General features: G+C 53.8%; 1 protein-coding gene across 1 annotated transcript in view; it reads left to right on the top strand.

Moving 5' to 3' along the window:
- The first annotated feature begins 358 nt into the window (after nt 1-358).
- The window catches only part of NPR2 (natriuretic peptide receptor 2), a 42972-nt gene continuing 20778 nt past the window's right edge, over nt 359-22552 (top strand). Inside the window, exon 1 of the mRNA XM_082241835.1 lies at nt 359-1198. Within this exon, the coding sequence (XP_082097961.1) occupies nt 424-1198 (775 nt within the window). The 5' untranslated portion in view covers nt 359-423. The remainder of the gene's footprint in view (nt 1199-22552) is intronic.

Consider the following 22552-nt stretch of genomic DNA (forward strand, 5'->3'; position numbering starts at 1 on the left):
GGGGCGCGCCCTCCACCCAGCGGCCGCGTTCAGTAGCAGCGGGCCGGGTCCTGCCCCGGCGGGCGGGATGGAGCCGCGCCCCGGGCCGCCGCCGCCTCTGGAGCGCGGCCGCTGGCCTGGTGGGGCGCCTGGGCTGGCGGCGTCGGAGGACGCGGACGGAGGCACCAGGGGGCGCTGCCCCCCCACGTCTGCAGGCGGCTCTGGCACGGCGTCCGGAGGGAGGCGCAGGGTGGGCGGCTGGGGCTGGCCGCGGAGGGGGCGGCCTCTCCTGGGGAGCGCAGGGCAGCCCGGCGGCCCACAGAAGGGATCCGGCGGCGCCGCGGCGGCAGCAGCAGCAGCGAAGCGAAGGCGGTGGTGGCGAGCGGCCCCCGGGCAGCCACGCAGCAGCCCAGCGGAGCAGACTCCCTCCTCGCGCGCCCCGCCATGGCCTCGCCGACCACGTCGCTGCTGGTGGTCGCCGCCGCCGTGGCCCTGTCGCTGTTGGCCGCCTCGTCGGGCCTGGGCGAGGGCGCCAACGGGAGCGCGGCCGCGACGGTGGTGACGGTGGCCTTGGTGCTGCCCGAGCACAACCCCAGCTACCCGTGGGCCCTGCCGCGGGTGGGCCCCGCCGTGCGCCTGGCCCTCGAGGCGCTGGAGCCGGCGCTGCGGGCCGCCGGGCTGTCGGTGCGCACCGTCAACGCCACGTCGGAGCTGAACGGCGCCTGCTCGGAGTCGGTGGCGCCGCTCCAGGCCGTGGACCTGAAGCTCTACCACGACCCGGACGTGCTGCTGGGGCCCGGCTGCGTGTACCCGGCTGCCTCGGTGGGGCGCTTCGCCTCGCACTGGGGCCTGCCGCTCCTCACGGCCGGCGCCGTCGCCTCGGACTTCAGCCACAAGAAGGAGCATTACACCACGCTGGTGCGCACCGGCCCGTCCGCGCCCAAGCTGGGCGCCTTCGCCGCCCTCCTGCACGAGCGCTTCAACTGGAGCTCCCGCGCCGCGCTCCTCTACGTCGACCGAAAGACCGACGACCGGCCCTTCTACTTCACCATCGAGGGCGTCTACCAGGAGCTCCGCCACGCCGGCCTCACCGTCGGCTACCACATCTACGCGCCCCGAGACAACGGCAGCAGCAGCAGCAGCAGCAACGCAGGCGGCGCCGCAGACGATGGCGGCGGGCCGGACACCGCCGTGCAGTTCATCCGGGCCAACGGGCGAGGTGAGCGGGTCGCAGCGCTTGGGGGCCCCCTGCTGCTGCCGCTGCTGCTCCTGGACGGGAAGGGGGGCGCGTGTCCCGGGTGCCTGCAGTCCATCCCACCCTCCCACCTCCGTCTGCATGCAGCCCCCCCCCCAGCCCCGCTCATTTCCCGGCCAGACGGCACCTCCTCTGCTGCCGTCGGGCCTCCTCTGGGCCGGAGACCGAGATCTCTGGGAGTTGGGCTCTGCGACTCCCAGAGGGGACGGAGGGGGCACTCCTGGACTGGGGGGGGGGGAAGCCAAGGCGGAGGAACTGCCCTTGTGTGGCCACGGAGAAATACATGCCCCCCCGCCCCATCCCAGGGCCATCCATCCATCCTAGGAAACCCGGTTAGTTCCAGCATCTCAGCATCTACGAGGACCGCTTGGCAGTTTGGGGCGGGCGGGGGTGGCGCTCGCTCGCGGATCCCGAAGCCGGATCGAGCCCTCCACTTTCCGGGCGTAGGCGGGGCGCGGGGGGGGGGGCGCTGGCCAAGGGCAGCCTGACACTCCTCCTTAATGGATGCGCCAGGAGGCACTTATCGATCCGAGCTGCAGCTGCGGCTGCTAATGGAGCCTCTTCGGCGGCTGCTGTGTCATCGGGACGGGCACGGAGCCCGCCTGGGACAGCCAGATGGGAGGCAGGAAGGCGTGGGGCGGGATCAGCCCCCCCCCGGCCAGGCCTGGCCCGAGCGCCTCTGCCGGACGCCCCCTGGGGCAGCCGGGCCGGGGGCCGAGGGAAGCGGGCGCAGGAGCGCCGTCGTGCTGCCGGATGCGCCGCGCGCTCGCCTCGCCTCTCCAGCCTCCTCCGCCGCCGCACCTGGCCAGCTGCCTCCGCGGAGCTTTCCGGGGGCGTTTCTGGCGCAGGCCGAGGCAGGCGCGGGCCGGGCGGGGGCCGGGGGCGCCCTGAGCGAAAAGAACAGCTGCTGCCTCCGCCGCCTTCTTCCGCCAGCCCAGGGCAAGAGGGCGGACCCCCGGCCCCCTCGCCGCCCCTCCGCTCAGGCCGGCTGCCCAGCGGGGACCGGGCGGGTGGGCGAGACGGGGCTCCGGGGGCTGGAGGTGCCGTCCAGGGCCGCCGCGCTGGGACCCATCTCAAGCCGGCCTTTGTAGGGAAGAGCGGGGCAGAGCCAGCCTGCCTGTCGGGAAGCCGCCGCCTCTCCCCTTCCAAAAGTTTATTGCTGCGTCTTTTACGACGGGAGCTGGGTTAGATTTAAATGTGAGAATTTCAGGAATGTCACACCCCTGGAAGGCCGGCCGAGATGTTTGATGTCTCCTGGCTGACAGTTGCTGGGAGCCCAGAGGAGGCGGCGGCGGCGGCCCCGGTTCTCTCTCCTGCGCCAAAAAACAACCCCGAGCTGCCGCTGACCTCCTGCCTGACGGAGAGGAGGGAGCCCAGTGGGGCTCGAGAATGGGGCGGGAGGTTCTTCCCCAGCCCCCCCTGCAACCAGATGGCCGGAGGGCTGCCTTGTGGGGGGAGCCGGCAGAGGGGGGTCCTGTCCTCTGCTCTTGGGGGGGGTCTGGCCTGAGGAGAAACAGCTTGCTGCCTCTTGCTCTGGTCTGAGGCTCTGCCTGGCAGCACCCACTGCTGGGATCTTCTGGTCTGCCTGACCCTTCATTTGCCCCCCCCCCCTGCAGCCCTGGGCCTTCTCGGAGCAACCCCACCCCCAGCCCCCTTCTCCCTCCCTCCCACTTCATGCCTTGGCCCTCAAGCATCTTTCTGATGGCAGGCTTTGGTAAAATCTGCAGCACTCATCTGGGAGTCAGCCTCACTGAGCTGCAGAGGGTTTGTGTTCCAATAGACATGCATAGGATTGGGGTATAAATTAAAAACGCCTTCAACATTTTCCTCAGAGAATTTTGGAGGTGAGTGCTCTCCCTCAGTCTTCTTGGGGGCTCCACAGCTGTTGCGCAGCAAATATTCACCTAATCTTTGGTCTTCAGCATCAGAGTTTGAAATTCCAAGATTAGGCAGGAGACAAACAGGGTCTGAGCTCTGCGAGGTCCCGAGCACTTTGGAGGAGCTTGTTTTCATCAGGATTGCAGCTGGGGAGGAAAGGGTTAACCTCACTCCTCTTGCCTGCTTTGATCCTGAGAATTACTGCCCTCCCCCATCCAAAGAGGCTGCTATTTACATTAAAGAGCACATTACATGCAAATACAGATTTAATGTCATGTCTGATGTGACCCCAACCTAGAGCCTAAAACAGAACTTTCCAAACTTTCCATGTTGTTGACACACTTTTTAGACATGCATCATTTCGTGACACAGTAATTCAGTTTTACTCGCAAACTGACAGGCTGCCTGCTCCCTTTCCAGCCCCAGAAGGAGAGGGGTGGGGAGGTGGTCAGAGGTCAGAGGTCAGCGCAGTGCAAGCACCCTGACAGGCACACCATATTTCCTCTCCCAGTGTGTTTGCACTGCATCAACCTCCCCTCTCCTTCCTGGGGAGCAGCAGGATGGACACATCTGCTGCTGACTCATCCAGAGACCCCAGGTTGTAGGCCCTAAGGGGGAAGGCAGAGCTGTGAGCTGCAGGCAGGGGCAGGGAGAGACCCCTGGAAGGAAGGGCTGCCCCAGAGGAGCCCGTTGCAGCCTGAGCTGAGGCTGGCAGGTTGGTCAGAGCAGGCGGGAGAGCGGAGGGCTGTCATCCGTCAACCCCTCAATCCCTTGTGGCAAATATTCCTTCCGCCCACACTGTGATTTTTATGGCTTAAAGCTGAGGGCTAAATTACAGGTTTCATGGGAGATCCATTATTAGCGGGGACATATATATATATATATATATATATATATATATATATATGCTTTCGTAGATTTTCACGGGTACAGGAATGCAGGTTTTGGTGTCTTCGGGTGTCTTCCCGTGTAAGAGTCGGGGTGTCTGTGCGACGTTTCGACGAGGTCTCACTCGTCATCTTCAGGCTGGTGCTTTCGGCTTCTTGTTACTGGAACAGAGCAGAGTCTGGTGTTTGAGTTCCTATAAATACTGTTGAGGGGTGTGGTGTATAGCCTCCAACGTTCTGGGCAGAGAGGAAGCACAAAACCATAGCTCGCCCCTATACACGAAGCCAAGCCAGAGCACAACTAAATGCAGCACAGCCATCTTCTCAGAAAAACTCTTCACAAGCTCAAGAGGTCAAGACACGAAAGCTTTAGCAACTAATCTACACTTAATGACCCACCCAGTGATATTCAGAATATCACTCATGAAATCACCCAAGATATCCCTCAAGTAATTAAGGAACAAAAGAAGAAAAGGCACACTAATCTAGGAACTTCCTCTCTGCCCAGAACGTTGGAGGCTATACACCACACCCCTCAACAGTATTTATAGGAACTCAAACACCAGACTCTGCTCTGTTCCAGTAACAAGAAGCCGAAAGCACCAGCCTGAAGATGACGAGTGAGACCTCGTCGAAACGTCGCACAGACACCCCGACTCTTACACGGGAAGACACCCGAAGACACCAAAACCTGCATGGAAGCCATCGAGATAGAGAAACACCCTCACAACATGAACAAGCGTGACGACACGTCCCGCCTGCCAGACATCTGGAAATTAGCCCTCCCCACAAAAACCGACACCAGAACCAGAGGCACACAGAACGCCGTCACCAATCAACCACACCAGACCCAAACCCAGACCCTCTCTACAGACATATTACAGACTCCATCCAGCAACCAAACTATAGTGGCACCTCCGGATGCTGCACCCCCCTGCAATCCCTACACAGATCTGGCTGGCACAAGGCACAAAACCATAGCTCGCCCCTATACACGAAGCCAAGCCAGAGCACAACTAAATGCAGCACAGCCATCTTCTCAGAAAAACTCTTCACAAGCTCAAGAGGTCAAGACACGAGAGCTTTAGCAACTAATCTACACTTAATGACCCACCCAGTGATATTCAGAATATCACTCATGAAATCACCCAAGATATCCCTCAAGTAATTAATGACCCACCCAGTGATATTCAGAATATCACTCATGAAATCACCCAAGATATCCCTCAAGTAATTAAGGAACAAAAGAAGAAAAGGCACACTAATCTAGGAACTTCCTCTCTGCCCAGAACGTTGGAGGCTATACACCACACCCCTCAACAGTATTTATAGGAACTCAAACACCAGACTCTGCTCTGTTCCAGTAACAAGAAGCCGAAAGCACCAGCCTGAAGATGACGAGTGAGACCTCGTCGAAACGTCGCACAGACACCCCGACTCTTACACGGGAAGACACCCGAAGACACCAAAACCTGCATTCCTATACCCGTGAAAATCTACGAAAGCATATATATATATATATATATATATATATATATGAAACAAGTGGGACCTGCAATGGAGTGTGCCAGCCAGTCCCTCGTGCCATTTCCCAGGGCACTTCATTCCATCTCCCCAACCCCAACCGTCTCTGAGCATTCTGTGCAGGCTCAGAATACTGTTTTTGTCCTTCTGCAAGCCGTTGGCTGTCTCTGCAGCTCCTGCTGAGGCTTCTCCCCTCTTGCACCCAGATACAGGTGGGTCATTTGGGTCAACCAGAACAATCCAGAGAATGCAGCAACCCTCCTTTGCAGAAAGGTTGCAGTGTTTGGGAATTTCTAGCTTAGAGAAAAGAGAAGTTATTTTTATTTTTATTTAATTATTGAATTTATATACCACCCTATACCCTGGGGTAGAAGTTTATAAAATGATAGCAGGTATCAAGGGAGCAAGGCTGCCTCTCACCATACTATACAGTGGTCCCTTGCTTCTCAAACTTAATCTGTTCCAGAAGTCTGTTCCAAAACCAAAGCATTCCAAAACCAAGGTGCGTTTTCCCATAGAAAGTAATGCAAAATGAATTAATCCGTTCCAGGCTTTTAAAAACAACCCGTAAAACAGCAATTTAACATGGATTTTACTATCTAACAAGACCATTGATCCATAAAATGAAAGCAGTAATCATTGTACTGTACTATAAAGTAAATAAAACAGTATTGTAGATGATAAAAATTAAAATTATTATTTTTTTCTTACCTGCACTGATGATAATCACTGAATGGATAGGGGGCTTCTATCCATTTCTGCAGTCTCATAATCCAATCAGTAGCTGAACTGGGTTCCACACAGTCACAAAAACAAATTAACCAAAACAGCCTCAAAAACAAAAACACAAAATAAATAGCAAAAACAAAAGCTCCAAACTTAATCCATTCTGGAAGTCTGTTTGAATTCTAAAATGTTCAAAAACCAAGGTGCAGCTTCTGATTGGTGCAGGTGCCCCGGAATCAATAGCCGACAGCCGCACTGAATGTCTGGGTTCCAAACATAATTCTGGGTTTTCGGCATTTGGGAACCAAGGTACCAGTGTAACTTGTGGGCATTCAGTGAAGCTGAATGTTGGAAGATTCAGGATGGATGAAAGGAAGTCCTTCACACAGTGCTAACAGGCAATGAGAGAAATTAATGATGGAAAATAATGAGTATACTTCTATTATATTCCAGTTTTCTACACGCATAATGAATTTCATGTTATTCAGCAGCATCGTGTCACAATCCCCCTTCAAATGTGGCCACCTTAAGGTTGGTCACAGAGTGACTTGGGATCCCCCACAATGCTCCCCCACTGTTTTTTGGCTGTTGCAATTTCTGGTGTTAGTTTTTGTTTTTTTTGTTTTTTTAAAGTAATATTTATTAAGAGTTTAAAAATTACAAAAAGAAAAAAAGAGTTAAACAAAGCAAAACAATACAATACAATACATAAAAAAACAAAAAAACACTGCTTCTCTTAACAAAACAAAAACAATTAAAAACACATCCAATATTTCCATATCCATATCTTGTCTTTCATTTACTTGTTTCGACGACCTCCTCACACCTCCCTTTTTTGTATTCTAGTTCAGTTAGCTATTTCAGCAAATCCTTTCCATCTTTCTCAATTTTTGTCCTATAATTTATCTTATCACAATCTAACCTTATTTTTTCCCCTTTGGCCCATTAACAGTCTATTTTTACTTAATTCTTTATAACATTTCTGCTAAAGCCATATAACTTCATTCCAGCATCCTTCTAACATTCATTAATTTTACAGTGTTTCTGTAAATAATCTTTAAATTTCTTCCAATCTTCTTCCACGACTCTTCTCCCTGGTCGTGGATTCTGCCAGTCATTTCCGCCAGTTCCATGTAGTCCATCAACTTCATCTGCCCTTCTTCCCGGGTGGGTAGATCTTGTGTCTTCCAATGCTTTGCGATGAGAATTCTTGCTGCTGTTGTAGCATACATAAAGAAAGTTCTATCCTTCTTTGGCACCAATTGGCCGACCATGCCCAGGAGAAAGGCCTCTGGTTTCTTCAGAAAGGTATATTTAAATAACCTTTTCATTTCATTATAAATCATCTCCCAGAAAGCCTTAATCCTTGGGCATGTCCACCAAAGGTGAAAGAATGTACCTTCAGTCTCATTACATTTCCAACATTTATTATTGGGCAGATGGTAATTTTTTGCAAGCTTGACTGGTGTCATGTACCACCTATAAATCATTTTCATTAAATTCTCTCTTAAGGCATTACATGCCGTAAACTTCATACCTGTGGTCCATAACTGTTCCCAGGCAGCCATCATAATGTTGTGTCCAACATCTTGTGCCCATTTAATCATAACAGATTTCACCGTTTCATCCTGAGTGTTCCATTTCAACAGCAAGTTATACATTCTTGATAAATTCTTAATTTTGGGGTCTAACAATTCTGTTTCCAATTTTGATTTTTCCACCTGGAAGCTAATTTTTTTATCCAAATTATATGCCTCCATTATTTGGTAATAATGGAGCCAGTCTCGCACTTTGTTTTTTAATTTTTCAAAGCTCTGCAGTTTTATTCTGTCTCCCTCTTGTTCCAGAATTTCCCAATATTTCGGCCATTTGGCCTCCATATTGAGTTTTTTCTGAGCCTTCGCTTCCATTGGTGACAATTTCTGGTGTTAGTTTTGTGTCCATTTATAGCTTTATTTACTTATCAAAAACACTTGTATACAGTACTGTAGTTTCATAAATTTCAGAGTGGTTTACAACAATGATATATATACAAGAAAAAACACATAACAACTAAAAATCATAGATCATCAGCTAACAAGTACAGAAGGTTTTTTTCTGAATTGCCTGAATAAGGCCAGCGGAAAAGTTTCCAGCAAACTTTGAATGAGAGGTGCCTTCCAAATCTCTATGGCAGATCATCCCACAGGAGTGGGCTGATGACCCCCAAGGCGGACTTTCTTGTTCTTGTCAAAGGAGCTTTGCCAACTCAGGGAACAGCCAACGATGCTCTTGCAGATTACCTCAGTGCCAGCGCTGGGGTAGAAGGCGTCAGGGAGTGCCTGGGGTGCCCTGGAGCTAAGTGGTTCAGGACTTTGTAAAGTAAAACAAGGACTTTGCCCCTGCCCTGATAGTGTATGGGCAGCCAATGCTGCTGTTTATAATATAATAATAATAATTTATTATTAATACCCCGCCCATCTGGCTGGGTTTCCCCAGCCACTCTGGGCGGCTCCCAATATTAAAAACAGCGATAAAACACCAACTTCCCGAAACAGGGCTGCCTTCAGATGTTTTCTAAAAGTCAGATAGTTGCTGATTTCCTTGACATCTGCTGGGAGGGCGTTCCACAGGGAAGGCACCACCACCGAGAAGGCCTTCTGCCTGGTTCCCTGTAACCTCCCTTCTTACAGGGAGGGAACTGCCAGAAGGCCCTTGGAGTGGGACCTCAGTGTTTGGGCACAACGATGGGGGTGGAGACGCTCCTTCAGGTCTACTGGACCAAGGCCATTTAGAGCTTTGAATTGTGCTCGGAATTGTGCTGGGAGCCAATGTAGGTCTTTCAGGACCAGTGTTAGGTGGTCTCAGTGGCCATTCCCAGTCACCCTGTTCTCCCATCAGCAGTCCAGTTGCCTTCCATCCGCTTTGGTTAGTAGCCCAGCTGCCTCCCTACCTGGCCAGGGACAGCCTCACTCCTGTTGTCTGCTCTGGTAACCTCTAGGTTAGATTACTGTGATGTGTTATAGATTGAGCTGCCTCCGGAGATGGTTTGGAAACTTCAGCTGAAGTGCAGAATTCAGCAGCCCGGTTGCTCACTGGGACAAAACTGTTTGGCCATATAATGCTGGTCCTGGTCTGACTGCAGGCGCCCTTCAAAGCGCTGGTTTTGACCTATAAAGCCTTAAATGGCTCAGAACCACAACACCTCAAGGACCGCCTCTCACCATATAAACTGATCCAGACCGTGAGGTCATCCTCTGAGGCCCTTTTTTTGTGTGCCTCTTCCACGAGAGGTCCAGAGGGTGGCAACACAAGAAGGGGCCTTTTCTGCAGTGGCTCCCCAGAGAAGCTCACCAGGTGCCTTCATTATACAGTGGTACCTCAGGTTACATACTGTCAGGGGTTCAGAAGCAGAGACGCAGAGAAGGGTGGAAACAGAGAGCGAAGGGGAGGAAGCCGAAGGGAGAATGAGTGATGATGACGACCCGAGATCTCCAAGCCTAAGCAGTGAGTCAGAGGACTCCCAAAAGGGAGCCCCAGTGAGCAGAGCAAGGGGGGGATCCGGGGGGACACCCCAGGAGGAAGGGAACAGAGGAGATTCAGAGAGCAGCAGCTGGAAGTCGGGACCCACGCTCAAGACTGAGAGCAGCAGGGAGGAAGGCAGCCAGGCATCGGGTTCCGGAGGCCGTCAGCAGGAGGGAGGGCACGAGTCAGGGGTGGTCACGCCCTCCTCAGAGAGCGAGGCAACGGTCAAGAGGAAAGTAGAGAGTTGGGCGCGCGCGCCAAGTTCAAATGCAGCGGAAGCTGGAGCAGTAAGCAGCCCGGAGAGTGAGCCAGGTCCCAAAGCCCGCCGAAAGGAAGCGGAAGGATCAGGGGGGTCAGCGTCAGAGGAGAGTAGAAGGGAGGAGTCCCAGGGGGGCAGAAGGACCCAGAGACGTAGGGAGAGGCGAAGGAGGTGGAGCAAGGCTAGGGTATTAAGCTGGTGTGCAAGAGGCGGGGACTCAGATGGGTCTTCGCCGACCTAGGGCAGAAGGTGTAGAGCTGCACGCTGCAGTTCGGAAATGAAACCTGTAACTCAATAAAGACTCTTTCAAAGTGGACGCTGTGTGGCGTGGTCCTATGTGAGCTGGGACCTGGTAGCAGCTCTGACAGTAAGACCCATCTCTTCAAAGCTTCAGAAACCTGAAACCTCGCAGCGGGAGCAGAAGCCGCTAGGGGAGGAAGAGGGGTGTCTGTAAGCAAGCTCACAAAGGTTAGCAAGATGACGGAAGAACAGAGGATCTCCGCGCTGCAAGAGGCAGTGACCCAGTTGTCCTCAGAGGTATTGGCTTCCAAGAAACGGGAGGAGGAGACTACAGCCGCCTACAGAGACCTACACGCCAGGTTTGAAATGCTTGTTAAGCAAGGGCAACCGGGACCCAGACCGGAGGGCGTGGGATTGGCACGGAGAGCAGGAGGGCTTGTGGCTCACTTCGATGGGACTTTGCAACAGTACCCTAATTTTAGAGCAGACGTAATGTGCGCACTGCAACTGCTGGCAAAAGACTTTAGAGATGAGGAAGAGAAGGTGGGGTTCATATTGTCCCATTTGCATGGGGATGCCAAAGCCTGGCTGCGCAATTTGTGGAGGGATAAAGATCCGGCGCTTCAGAATGCAGATGCCTTTATCAAAGCGATGGATGCGTGTTTTTTGTCTACTATTGATGTGGATCTTGCCAGACGGGAGATTCATGGACTAAAACAAGGGAGGGCGAGCGTCCGGCAGTATCACGCCCGATTTTTTGCGCTGGTCAGTGCTTTAGAATGGGATCGGGATTCGCCCCCTGTCAGAGACCTCTTCTGGGAGGGTCTAAGTTCTGCGGTTAAGGATGAAATTGCAAGGGGGGAGAGGCCCCGAAGCACGCAGGAGGTGGTCCAAAGGGCGCTGACTGTGGGGGTGAGGCTGGAAGAACGTCCATGGTGCAGAGATGAAGGACGTGGAGGGCGCGAAGCAGCGAGAAGTTTCTCTTTCGTTCCGAGGGAAGCAGCGCGTGCGCAATCCACACCTCCGCCAGGAGGGGGAGGGGAACCGATGGAGGTTGGAGGTGCAAGGGCTCAGTCAGCAGCCAGAGCCCTAGCACCGGCAGCAGTGAAAGCGAAGCCTCCTAGAGGGAACAGGAAGTGTTACATCTGCGAGGATCCAGGCCATTTGGCGAAGGAGTGTCCCCGGAGGCTCCACAAGCACACTGCAGCCTCAGCAATGGTGACTGCAGCAACGCAGCAAGGAGAACCACAGCAGGGAAACGACGATGTCTGGCTGGAGACGGAGGCACTGGGGCCCAGCCAGACGCATCTGTGAAGCAGTCCCCAGCGATATTGCAACCCACGGATCCCCTCCCACCCAAACCAGTAGTGCAGCTCACAGCGTCTCTCCAGCTACCCAACGGCGTCACTATCGAAGTGCCGCTTTCTGTGGATTCTGGAAGCAACGCAGACTTTATAGCGCAGAGCTTTGTGGAGCAGCACGCTATACAGCTATTGCCTGCCACTCTGCCCCTGCAAGTCGTCACAGTGGATGGCAGAGAGTTGCTAGGGGGGCAGGTGGTGAAGCAGACGCCACCAATGGTGATGCGCCTTGGCAACCACAGGGAAGTCATCAGTTTTAATGTCACCCAACTGTCGGACACGCCCATTGTGTTGGGCATGAGTTGGCTGGACAGGCACAGTCCGACACTGGCTTGGTACCAGAGACAACTGATCTTCGGCTCCTCTTATTGCGCAGAACACTGCATCCTGCCCCGACGGGAGGGAGAGGAGGAGGAATCACAACTGCAGTTGGGAACGTTGCAAGCGGTCCCCCACAAATACGCGAACTTTTTGGAGGTCTTCTGCGAGAAGGAGGCGGACAAGCTACCCCCTCACCGGCCATATGACTGCAAGATTGACCTCCTACCGGGGGCGACGCTGCCGAAGGGGCGGCTATACTCCATGTCTGAAGATGAAATGCAGGAACTCAAACAGTTCATCAAGCATAACCTGGAGCGTGGCTTCATCAGAGAGTCCAAGGCAGTGGGGGGCAGTCCCGTTTTCTTCGTGAAAAAGAAAGACACGCCCCAAAAAAGACTCGTTGTGGACTACCGCCTTTTGAACCAGATGACCAAACCGTCTGATTACCCCATGCCCAGGATTGACGACCTCCTCGCGACGGTGCGCAAGGGACGCGTGTTCACCAAGTTGGACCTACGAGGGGCGTACAATCTCATCCGCATACGGGAGGGCGATGAGTGGAAGACGGCCATGTTCACACCGCTGGGCACCTACGAGTACAGGGTTATGCCCTTTGGATTACAAAATGGTTCTCACTGTTTTCAAGCTTTTATGCATCACGTGTTGGAGGGACTCCTCTACAAGACATGCGTCTGCTTCCTGGATGACATCCTGATTTTCTCGGACTCGCAGCAAGCTCACGACCGAGACGTGAGGGAGGTGCTCAGCAGGTTGCAACAACATAGACTGTACGCCAAGCTGGAGAAGTGCCAGTTCGACACGACGGAGGTGGATTTCCTGGGATACAAGTTGTCGGACAAGGGGATAGCCATGGACAGCACCAAGGTTCGTGCGGTATTGGATTGGAAGAGCCCGCGCAACCGGAAGGAGGTCCAGCGGTTTGTCGGCTTCGCCAACTTCTATCGCAAGTTTATCAAGGGGTTCGCGATGCAGACGGCAGCAATTACGGACACGCTCAGCTCCAAAAAAAAGAAATTCATCTGGACGGAGCAGGCGGAGCAGTCATTTCAAGCGCTCAAGCATCTCTTCGCATCGGAGAAGCAACTGCTGCATATCGACCCCAGTAAACCGTTGAGGGTAGAGACAGACGCGTCAGACAGAGCCGTGGGAGCTGTTCTGCTGCAGCGAGACCCGCAGGGGGTGTGGCGGCCGGGAGCGTTCTACTCCAGAAAGCTCAGCAAGTCGGAGCAGAACTACACCATCTGGGACAGGGAGTTGCTAGCCATTCATGCAGCTTTCAAGGCGTGGAGGCACTTCCTAATCGGCGCCAAGCACACGGTGCAGGTCTGCACGGACCACAAGAATCTGGAGCACTGGCGCACGGCTCAGTTCCTGAACCAGAGGCAGATACGTTGGGCGGAGTTCTTTGCTGACTTCAATTTCCGAATAGAGTACGTCCCAGGCGACACCAACATCATGGCGGATGCACTGTCCCGAAAACCGCAATACCTAGAAGAGGTGACGCCAGCGGCGGCCATGCACATCTTCGCACCGACGGCGTGGGCGTGTGCCTCAGCTACAGTAGACCTGGATGCGGTGCGACGTGCATTGCGGGACGACTCATTCGCACAAGACAAGATGGCGGAACTGCTCAGAGGCACGGCTACCACGGACGAGTTCCAGGTGCGGGACGGCTTGCTCCTACGCAAAGGGGCTGTCTATGTACCAGGAGACGACCTTCGCGCCAAGGTACTGCAACAGTTGCACGACGCACCCACGGCCGGTCACTTTGGCACAGAGAAAACGATGGAATTAGTCGCGAGAGACTTCTGGTGGCCCAGGCTGAGAGGGGAGGTCGCGGACTACGTCGCGAGGTGCGACACCTGCCAGAGGGCCAAGCCGGTACACAGACCACCGGCGGGACTGTTAGAACCGCTGCAAACGCCGTTTGAACCGTGGGAGAGGGTGGCCCTGGACTTTGTGACGGAATTACCCAGCTCGAGAGGCAAGACAGCTGTGCTAGTGGTGGTGGACTTGTTCACCAAGATGGCACATTTCATTCCGTGTGCGAAGGTGGCCACGGCGGAACAAACCGCCAAACTGTTCATAGATCACGTGTTCAAAGTGCATGGCCTGCCACGGTCTATCCTGTCCGACCGCGGACGCCAGTTCATCTCGTCGTTCTGGCAGAAGCTGATGGGTTTTCTAAATGTCAAGGTCAATCTGGCATCAGCAAGACACCCGCAGACCAACGGGCAAGCAGAGAGGGTCAATGCCATCATGCAGCAGTACCTGAGATGCTATGCCAATCAACAGCCTGCGACGTGGGTGGATTACCTGCCGCTAGCCGAGTTCGCTTACAACAACACGAAGCACGTGTCCACAGGAGTGACGCCGTTCTTTGCCAACAATGGGAGGCATCCCAGAACCTTCCCGGGACTGGAGAGAGTGGGGGAAGGAGAACCACAGACGGCGGACGCGTTCGCGTCAGAGCTGCAGGCGGTCCACGATCAACTCAGACGGCAGCTGGAGCTAGCTAAGCACGCCTACAAGGTGCAAGCTGACAAGCACAGACGGGTTGGCGAAGTGATCCAAGTGGGAGACTGGGTCTGGTTGGCAGCCCACGCAGTGCCGACCAGGTCACTTGCCAAGAAGAAGTTGGGGCACAAGCAGATCGGTCCGTACCAAGTCGAAGCGCAGATCAACCCGGTAGCCTTCCGACTGGCGCTGCCGGAGGGTTCCAGAATGCATCCGGTGTTCCACAGGTCGGTGCTCACTCCCTACAAGGCACCTCACAGGTTCCAGGAGCCAGGGACGGCGCCAAGTCCGCTCCGGGAACGGACGGAGACGCGGGGGGTGAAGCACCAGGACCACATCAACGAGGTCACGGAGATTTTGGACTCCAGATGGGGGGAGGAGGGAGTCGAATACCTCTTAGCCAGAGAGGGCACCCGGGCCAGCGCCAATAGCTGGGTACCAGACTACGCTTTGGAGGAACCCCTGCTCAAGGACGAGTTTCATGCCCTCTTCCCACACAAACCCATGCCAGCGAGCTTCTTCGACGACTGGTTGTTCACACCCACACTTTCTTCCAGCACGTTCCATGGATTCGACTCAGAAGGGGAACCCGCACGGAGCACCCGTTCCCCAGAAGGTTCACCGGCAGGTTCGGCATCAGGCAACTCGTATTGGTGGGACGATCGACCAGAGGAGCAATGGCGCAGGAAGTGGCTGGAGATGCCAGGTCGAGCGACCGACGCAGAGACTGACATGGACGTGTTCGGGGAGGACCTCGGGTTCGAGCACGGCGGTACAGAGATGGAAGAGCAACAAGTCAACGTCGACGACCGCGAGGGGGAAGACTCGGAGGTCTTCAGTTGGCGGCCACCCACGGGGAGCGACCTGTATCCAGCATTCCCTCCCATGATGATGCAGCACCCAGCACCCACACCTGACAGCGGGGAGGGGGGAAGGGGGGGCTTCGAGGGGGGGATGGATGTCAGGGGTTCAGAAGCAGAGACGCAGAGAAGGGTGGAAACAGAGAGCGAAGGGGAGGAAGCCGAAGGGAGAATGAGTGATGATGACGACCCGAGATCTCCAAGCCTAAGCAGTGAGTCAGAGGACTCCCAAAAGGGAGCCCCAGTGAGCAGAGCAAGGGGGGGATCCGGGGGGACACCCCAGGAGGAAGGGAACAGAGGAGATTCAGAGAGCAGCAGCTGGAAGTCGGGACCCACGCTCAAGACTGAGAGCAGCAGGGAGGAAGGCAGCCAGGCATCGGGTTCCGGAGGCCGTCAGCAGGAGGGAGGGCACGAGTCAGGGGTGGTCACGCCCTCCTCAGAGAGCGAGGCAACGGTCAAGAGGAAAGTAGAGAGTTGGGCGCGCGCGCCAAGTTCAAATGCAGCGGAAGCTGGAGCAGTAAGCAGCCCGGAGAGTGAGCCAGGTCCCAAAGCCCGCCGAAAGGAAGCGGAAGGATCAGGGGGGTCAGCGTCAGAGGAGAGTAGAAGGGAGGAGTCCCAGGGGGGCAGAAGGACCCAGAGACGTAGGGAGAGGCGAAGGAGGTGGAGCAAGGCTAGGGTATTAAGCTGGTGTGCAAGAGGCGGGGACTCAGATGGGTCTTCGCCGACCTAGGGCAGAAGGTGTAGAGCTGCACGCTGCAGTTCGGAAATGAAACCTGTAACTCAATAAAGACTCTTTCAAAGTGGACGCTGTGTGGCGTGGTCCTATGTGAGCTGGGACCTGGTAGCAGCTCTGACACATACGCTTCAGGTTACAGACTCCGCTAACCCAGAAATAGTGCTTCAGGTTAAGAACTTTGCTTCAGGATGAGAACAGAAATCGTGCAGCAGAGGCGCAGCAGCAGCAGTAGAGCAGCAGGAGGCCCCATTAGCTAAAGTGTTAAGAACAGTTTCAGGTTAAGTACGGACCTCCGGAACGAATTAAGTACTTAACCTGAGGTACCACTGTACAGGTATAGGCGTCAGGCGAAAGCATCCCTCTTCAACCAGACCTTGGGTTGATTAACAGCCTTAGGCTCTTTTAAATGTGTTTGTGGAGAGGGGGTTATTGTTTTGTTGTTGTCTTTATTCTGTATTCTGTATTTTGTGGCTTTATTCTGTATTTTTATCTTGTGAACTTCAGATGAAGGGCAGGGCAGTATACAAATTTAACAACAACAGCAATGTTATTAGGCCCCAGGCCCCAGGGCAGCCCCGCATAGAGTGCATGTCAGAAATCCAGCCTTTAGGTTGTCAGTGCATGGACTATGGTGCTCAGGCAATTCATTCCCTGACCAGTGTTCCTTTGGCACAGAGACGGGCCTCTCTGTCTGGTGCAGAATTGCAGAAGGGCATTTTACGTCAGGCTGGAAGGTGAGCAAGCGAAGGAGCCCCTGGTGTTCTGGAGTCTGTGAGAGCATTGCCGGATCTGGCATGGCGGGCAGAGCTGGCACTGTGCTTGATGGAGGGCCTGCCCCTGTGCCTGTTGCTGCTGCTGCTGAGAAACTGTTTTAGCTTAGGGGGTTATCTGTCTGCAGGGCCTGCCGTGGGAGAGAAGATTCGCGGTCAAAGGCTGGAGATCCTTGGTGAGGCATTGAAGGGCTTTCAGCTGGTTGCTGGAGGGGAGGGCAAGTGGTTCTCTGCCTTCTCTTGCATAGGCTGCTCCTCTTGGTTCTCTGCCTTTTTCTCTTTGTCAGATGTGTCTTGTTGTCTAAGAAATGCCTGACGTCAATCACCAATAAGTACAATATTATATATCTGGGTCTGAACAAAGGCAATGGCCTCCTGTCGCAATGCAGCTGCCAGTTAACTCAGCAACACCAAGTCCATCACCTGTCATGCTGCTGAAGGCCCTTCATTATTTTGCAGGCCGCCTAGTTCTAACTGAATTGTCCTTGCCTGGACTTTGCACACTTCATTTCATCCCTCCCTCCCAATGGGTGGGTGAGGGTTTCTGCATCGGATGAAGTGGACTCGAGGCCACAAAAGCTTATCATGCCATAATAAATTGGCTAGCCTTTAAGGTCACACAAGACTCTTGGGTTGTTTTTGGTTCCTAGAAGTTGCAGCCACAGAAGACCTCAGTTGTTGCCAGGCCTACTCCTCCTCTTCTTCCTCTTCCTCTTCCTCCTCCATCATAAATTTGCTTAAATTGTCTTGTAAAGCCATCCCTCTAGTATTCCTTATGCCCAGACCACACTGCTTAATATACAGTGGTACCTTGGGATATAGACGCTTCAGGTTACAGATACTTCAGGTCACAGACTCCGCTAACCCAGAAATAGTATCTCGGGTTAAGAACTTTGCTTCAGGATGAGAACAGAAATGGTGCAGTGGCAGCAGAAGGCCCCATTAGCTAAAGTGGTACCTCAGGTTAAGAACAGTTTCAGGTTAAGAACGGACCTCCAGAATGAATTAAGTTCTTAACCCGAGGTACCACTGTATTATCATCAGGGCTTTTTTCAGCTGGAACTCACTGGAACTCAGTTCTGGACCCTCTCAGGGGGGCACTGTTGCCATTCTAAGAGAACAAGGTTCATGATGAGTTCTGGCACCTTTTTTTCTAGAAAAATAGCACTGCTTCTCGTGAAAACAGGCCACCTGTTCCTACCCTCTGTTTCTATTTTTCACCCTCCCTCTTATCCCATGACTGCGAAGGTCACTCGGGACCCTTGTGGGAGGGGCTTTGTCAAAAGCTTTTGGGAAAGTCCAGGTCTGCAGGGTCTTATCAGTTCACCTCTGCCCACTTGCTTGCTGACACTTGAAGAACTCCAAAGGGTTGGCAAAGAAGGACTTGTCTTTGCTGCAGCCACGCTGCCATTTCCAAAGCGAAGCTTGTCCTTCTGTATGGTGGACAGCCCGTCATCAAGCTCTCGGTTTTTCTGTGATGGGAGTCAGGCGGACTTTGATGCCAGCCAGTCCTTTAGCTGAACTCGAATTCCTCTCCCTGCCCGGAAATCTGGAAGGCATGCCTGGACTCTGCCAGGGCTCATCCCAGGCTGCCGGTTCTGGTGCAACCTAATTTCCTGATCTCATTTCCCTCCCATCTGTTTTTGCCTTTGGAAGTGATAATGATTCCCTGCCCTCCGTCAAGGGTTCCTGTTGCTCTCCCACCCTAACCAGATCCACTTGAGACAAAGGCGAGGGAGGGTCTGGAGTCTGAACGGTGCCCTGGGGCCCGTGACTTTTTACTGGTGCAACAGCGTTGGTGTGCTGCATCAGCGAGGCATGGCGTGCATTCCAGGCAGTGCGGTAGTCGTGCCAATGCGCTGTGTGTGCCCTGGGGGTTGGTCTGCCGCCTGCCTGCTCCTCGAAGGCCAGAGCTGGGGTTCGTGCGAAAGGGAAGGTGAGAGCAGGGGGCATTCGGGGGCCTCTCTGGGCGACTGTGTGGGCTGCCTGATATCCCGGCATCTGCTGCCTCTCCAGCTGTTGCTCAACATCCCTGGCCTGCCAGCTGGGCCAGGTTGGGGCGAGCGCTTCAGGCCTTGGTGGGGAAGGAGAAGGCCGCGCTTCCTGGAGAGGCTGGGAGAGGGCCTTCCTCCCCTCCTCTCCTCTCTGGAGAAGCTGCAGCCCCCTTTCCGTGGGCCAGGGCTCCCCCCATCATGTGCCACGCAAGGAGCCGCCCCCTCCTTCCTGTAACTGGAGCTGCCTGGTGGGGCCCCCTGTTTCCAATTACGGAGCCAGGCAGAAGGTGCTGGAATCCGGGAACCTGCAAATTCCTTCGCCACAACCGCAAACCCAAACATGTTTTTGTGCTGTTTCTTCTCTCTGCCTCGGCTGCGCCAAGGCTGCTCCTTCGCCATAACCCCGGAGTCGGGAGAGGATGGGCACGACCTGGACCGTGGTCTGGGCACAGCAGTGGGGCCGGGGGACTGTGCTAGACCCCTGGGAAGACGGAGGCACTTTGTGGTGTCAGCCGAACAGATTGGATCACACGCATCCTGCTCAGTCCCTGAGGTCCTCAGTGGAGTCCCTGTCCCTGGTCCCCCAGGACTCAGATGCCCTGCCTTGGCTCCTCTGTGTGAAGCTACCTCCCTCCCCGTTGAGGTCAGACAGGCCACCTCCCTGGGGCAGACCCTCCAAGTGTCCCTATGTTTCCAGGACAGGACCGGATTTACAGAAGCCGTCCCAGTTTCTGATTTGACCCCAGAATGTCCCGCTTTTCCTTAGGACGTCCCTATTTTCTTCAGAGAAATGTTGGAGGGGATGGAGTTATGTGACCCCTGAGCCAAGGAGATAAGTAACTAGACAACCTTTTGAAGACTTCTGGAGGCCGTCCTAGATAGGGAAGATTCTTAATGTTTTAAATGTTTTGTTACATTTTTATATATGGTATGTTGGAAGCTGCCCAGAGTGGCTGGAGCAGGATATAAATACTAAAAATATCATTATTATTATTATGGAATAGGACGTCCCTATTTTTATTGGAGAAATGTTGGAGGGTATGATGTGCAACCTCCAGAGCCTACTGAATGCCTTTTTAAAAATTTATTCCAGCTGGCTTTTTAATTGAATTCTGATGTGAAACATTTAAGTCATTTTTAGTCTTATTGCATTGGGTCTCTTGTACGCTGCTTAGAGATGACTGTGATTAGGTGGAATACAAATGGTTGAAACAAACAGAGGCCTGGCAGCCAGAGATTTGTGGCGGCCCTCTCTCCAAGCCCCAAGGCTCATGGGGCTCCTTTCCTTCCAGTGTGATGTGCCCTTAAAAAGGCTCCCCCCCCAGCTCTTCAAAAAGCTGCCAGGCCAAACGTGACAGATAGCTCAGTGCCTGGGTGGGAGACCCCCTGGGACCCCCAGGCCCCCTGCCTGAAGTGCCATGATATGGGACAGAATGTGAGGAAGGAAATAATATGATCAAGGGCTTGGAGCAAGTCTTCTGTGAGGGACTGTTAGAAGATTTGGGTTTTTTCATTTACAAAGAAGGGCCAATAAATGGTAACATGACCGAGGCGTGCACAATTATGAATGGTGGTGAAGATTCTCTTTCTCTAACTCACCCAATGAAACTGAAGGCTGGAAGATTCGGGAGAGACAAAAGGAATTGGCACTTCTTCACAGGGTGCACGGTTCAATTGCTGCAAAACTTAATGATGGCTTTAAAGGGGGATTGGACAGTTTGGGATATGGGTGGCACTATAGGTTAAACCACAGAGCCTAGGGCTTGCTGATCAGAAGGTCGGCGGTTCGAATCCCCACAACGGGGTGAGCTCCTGTTGCTCAGTCCCTGCTCCTGCCAACCTAGCAGTTCGAAAGCACATCAAAGTGCAAGTAGATCAATAGGTACCACTCTGGCGGGAAGGTAAACTGTGTTTTCATGCGCTGCTCTGGTTCGCCAGAAGTGGCTTAGTCATGCTGGCCACATGACCTGGAAGCTGGACGCCGGCTCCCTCGGCCAATAAAGCGAGATGAGCGCCGCAACCCCAGAGTCGGCCACGACTGGACCTAATGGTCAGGGGTTCCTTTACCTTTAGACAATTGGGGGACAGGCTATCGGTGGCTTCTATCCATGCTTTGCTTCCCCTTTTGGAGGGAGAAAACTCTGCATACTGGGATTCCCAAGGAGTGGGAGAGAGAGTTCTCTTGTGCTCAGACCCCATTTTCAGGTTCCCCATAAGGGGCACCCCTGTGGGGAAGAGGATGCTTGAGCAGGGGCCCCCCAGCAGGCTCTTCTTGGAAAGCGCAGGGGGAGAGGGCCGCTCTTGTGCCCCCGGGGGGGGGGGCTTCTTGTCGGCTTCCTGCAGGCACCTGGTCAGAACGGGATGCTGGCCTAGACGGTCCATTGGCCTGATCCAGCAGCCCCCTCTTCTGTCCTTATGAGCCAAGCCGCCTGAGGAGGAGGAGCTGACTCCGGGCAAGGCAGCGGGCATGGAGAGGGTCTCCCTGTCCGAGGGTCTTAGCCGGAGGCTGCCTTGTGGTCTATGCTTCTGGGCAGGTGGCGCGGAGGGAGCTGGGGTCAGGCTGTCCTCTCTGGGTACCCCCAAGCGGGGGATTCTGTGGGAGCAATAAATAAGAGCAGGATAGCCTGACGGAAGCAAACGCTCAGCCCCACAGCCCTCCAGGAGCAGCAGAGAACCGGTCAGGAAGCCCTTCAGACGCCCTTGCTCTTGAGGAACAATGAAATGGAAGGACTCCTGGCGCCTCCCTGTACAAAGACAGCCGACCTTTAAGGACCAGATGCTGGGAGAGTCTGTGCCCTGCCAGTGACTCCGAGGAGGAGGAGGAGGAGCGTGGCCTGGACAGACCGGATCTGCTGCAGCAGAAAAATCATTCCTAGGTTATAGCAAGAGGGAAAACGGGTCGTTTGTAGCTGAGTACAGGGATCCCTTGCTTCTCAAACTTAATCCGTTCCGGAAGTCCGTTCCAAAACCAAAGCGTTCCAAAACCAAGGTGTGCTTTCCCATAAAAAGTCATGCAAAACAGATTAATCCATTCCAGACTTTTAAAAACAACCCCTAAAACAGCAATTTAACATGAATTTTACTATCTAACGAGACCATTGATCCATAAAATGAAAGCAATAATCAATGTGCTGTAATATAAAATAAATAAGACAGTATTGTACATGATAAAAATTAAAAAAATTCTTACCTGTACTGATGATAGTCATTGTTTGGATGGGGGGCTTTTATCCATTTCTGCAGTCACACAATCCATCAATCAGTAGCTGAACTGGGTTCCACACAGTCACAGAAACAAATTAACCGGAAAAGCCTTAAAAACAAAAACGCAAAATAAATAGCAAAAACAAAAGCGTCAAACTTAATCCATTCTGGAAGTCCGTTTGACTTCCAAAATGTTCGGAAACCAAGGCACAGATTCTGATTGGTGCAGGTGCCCTGGAAACAATAGCTGACAGCCACATTGGACGTTCAGCTTCCAAAAAATGTTCGAAAACAGCAACACTTCTAGGTTTTCGGCATTTGGGAACCAAGGCGTTTGAGTACCAAGGCACCACTGTACAGAAATGCAGGTGGCTTTAGTCCAGGGGTCAGCAAGGTTTACCTCGCCTGGGCTGGTTCACTCCAGCTGACATCCCTCCATGGGCTGGATTGTGTGTGTGCCTGCGATTTCCGGTGTCTGCGTCCACATAGACGCGATTTCTGCCATCCCTGAAGTGA

This window comes from Podarcis vaucheri (assembly GCF_965113315.1).
Source record: "Podarcis vaucheri genome assembly, chromosome: 11".
Lineage (NCBI taxonomy): Eukaryota > Metazoa > Chordata > Lepidosauria > Squamata > Lacertidae > Podarcis > Podarcis vaucheri.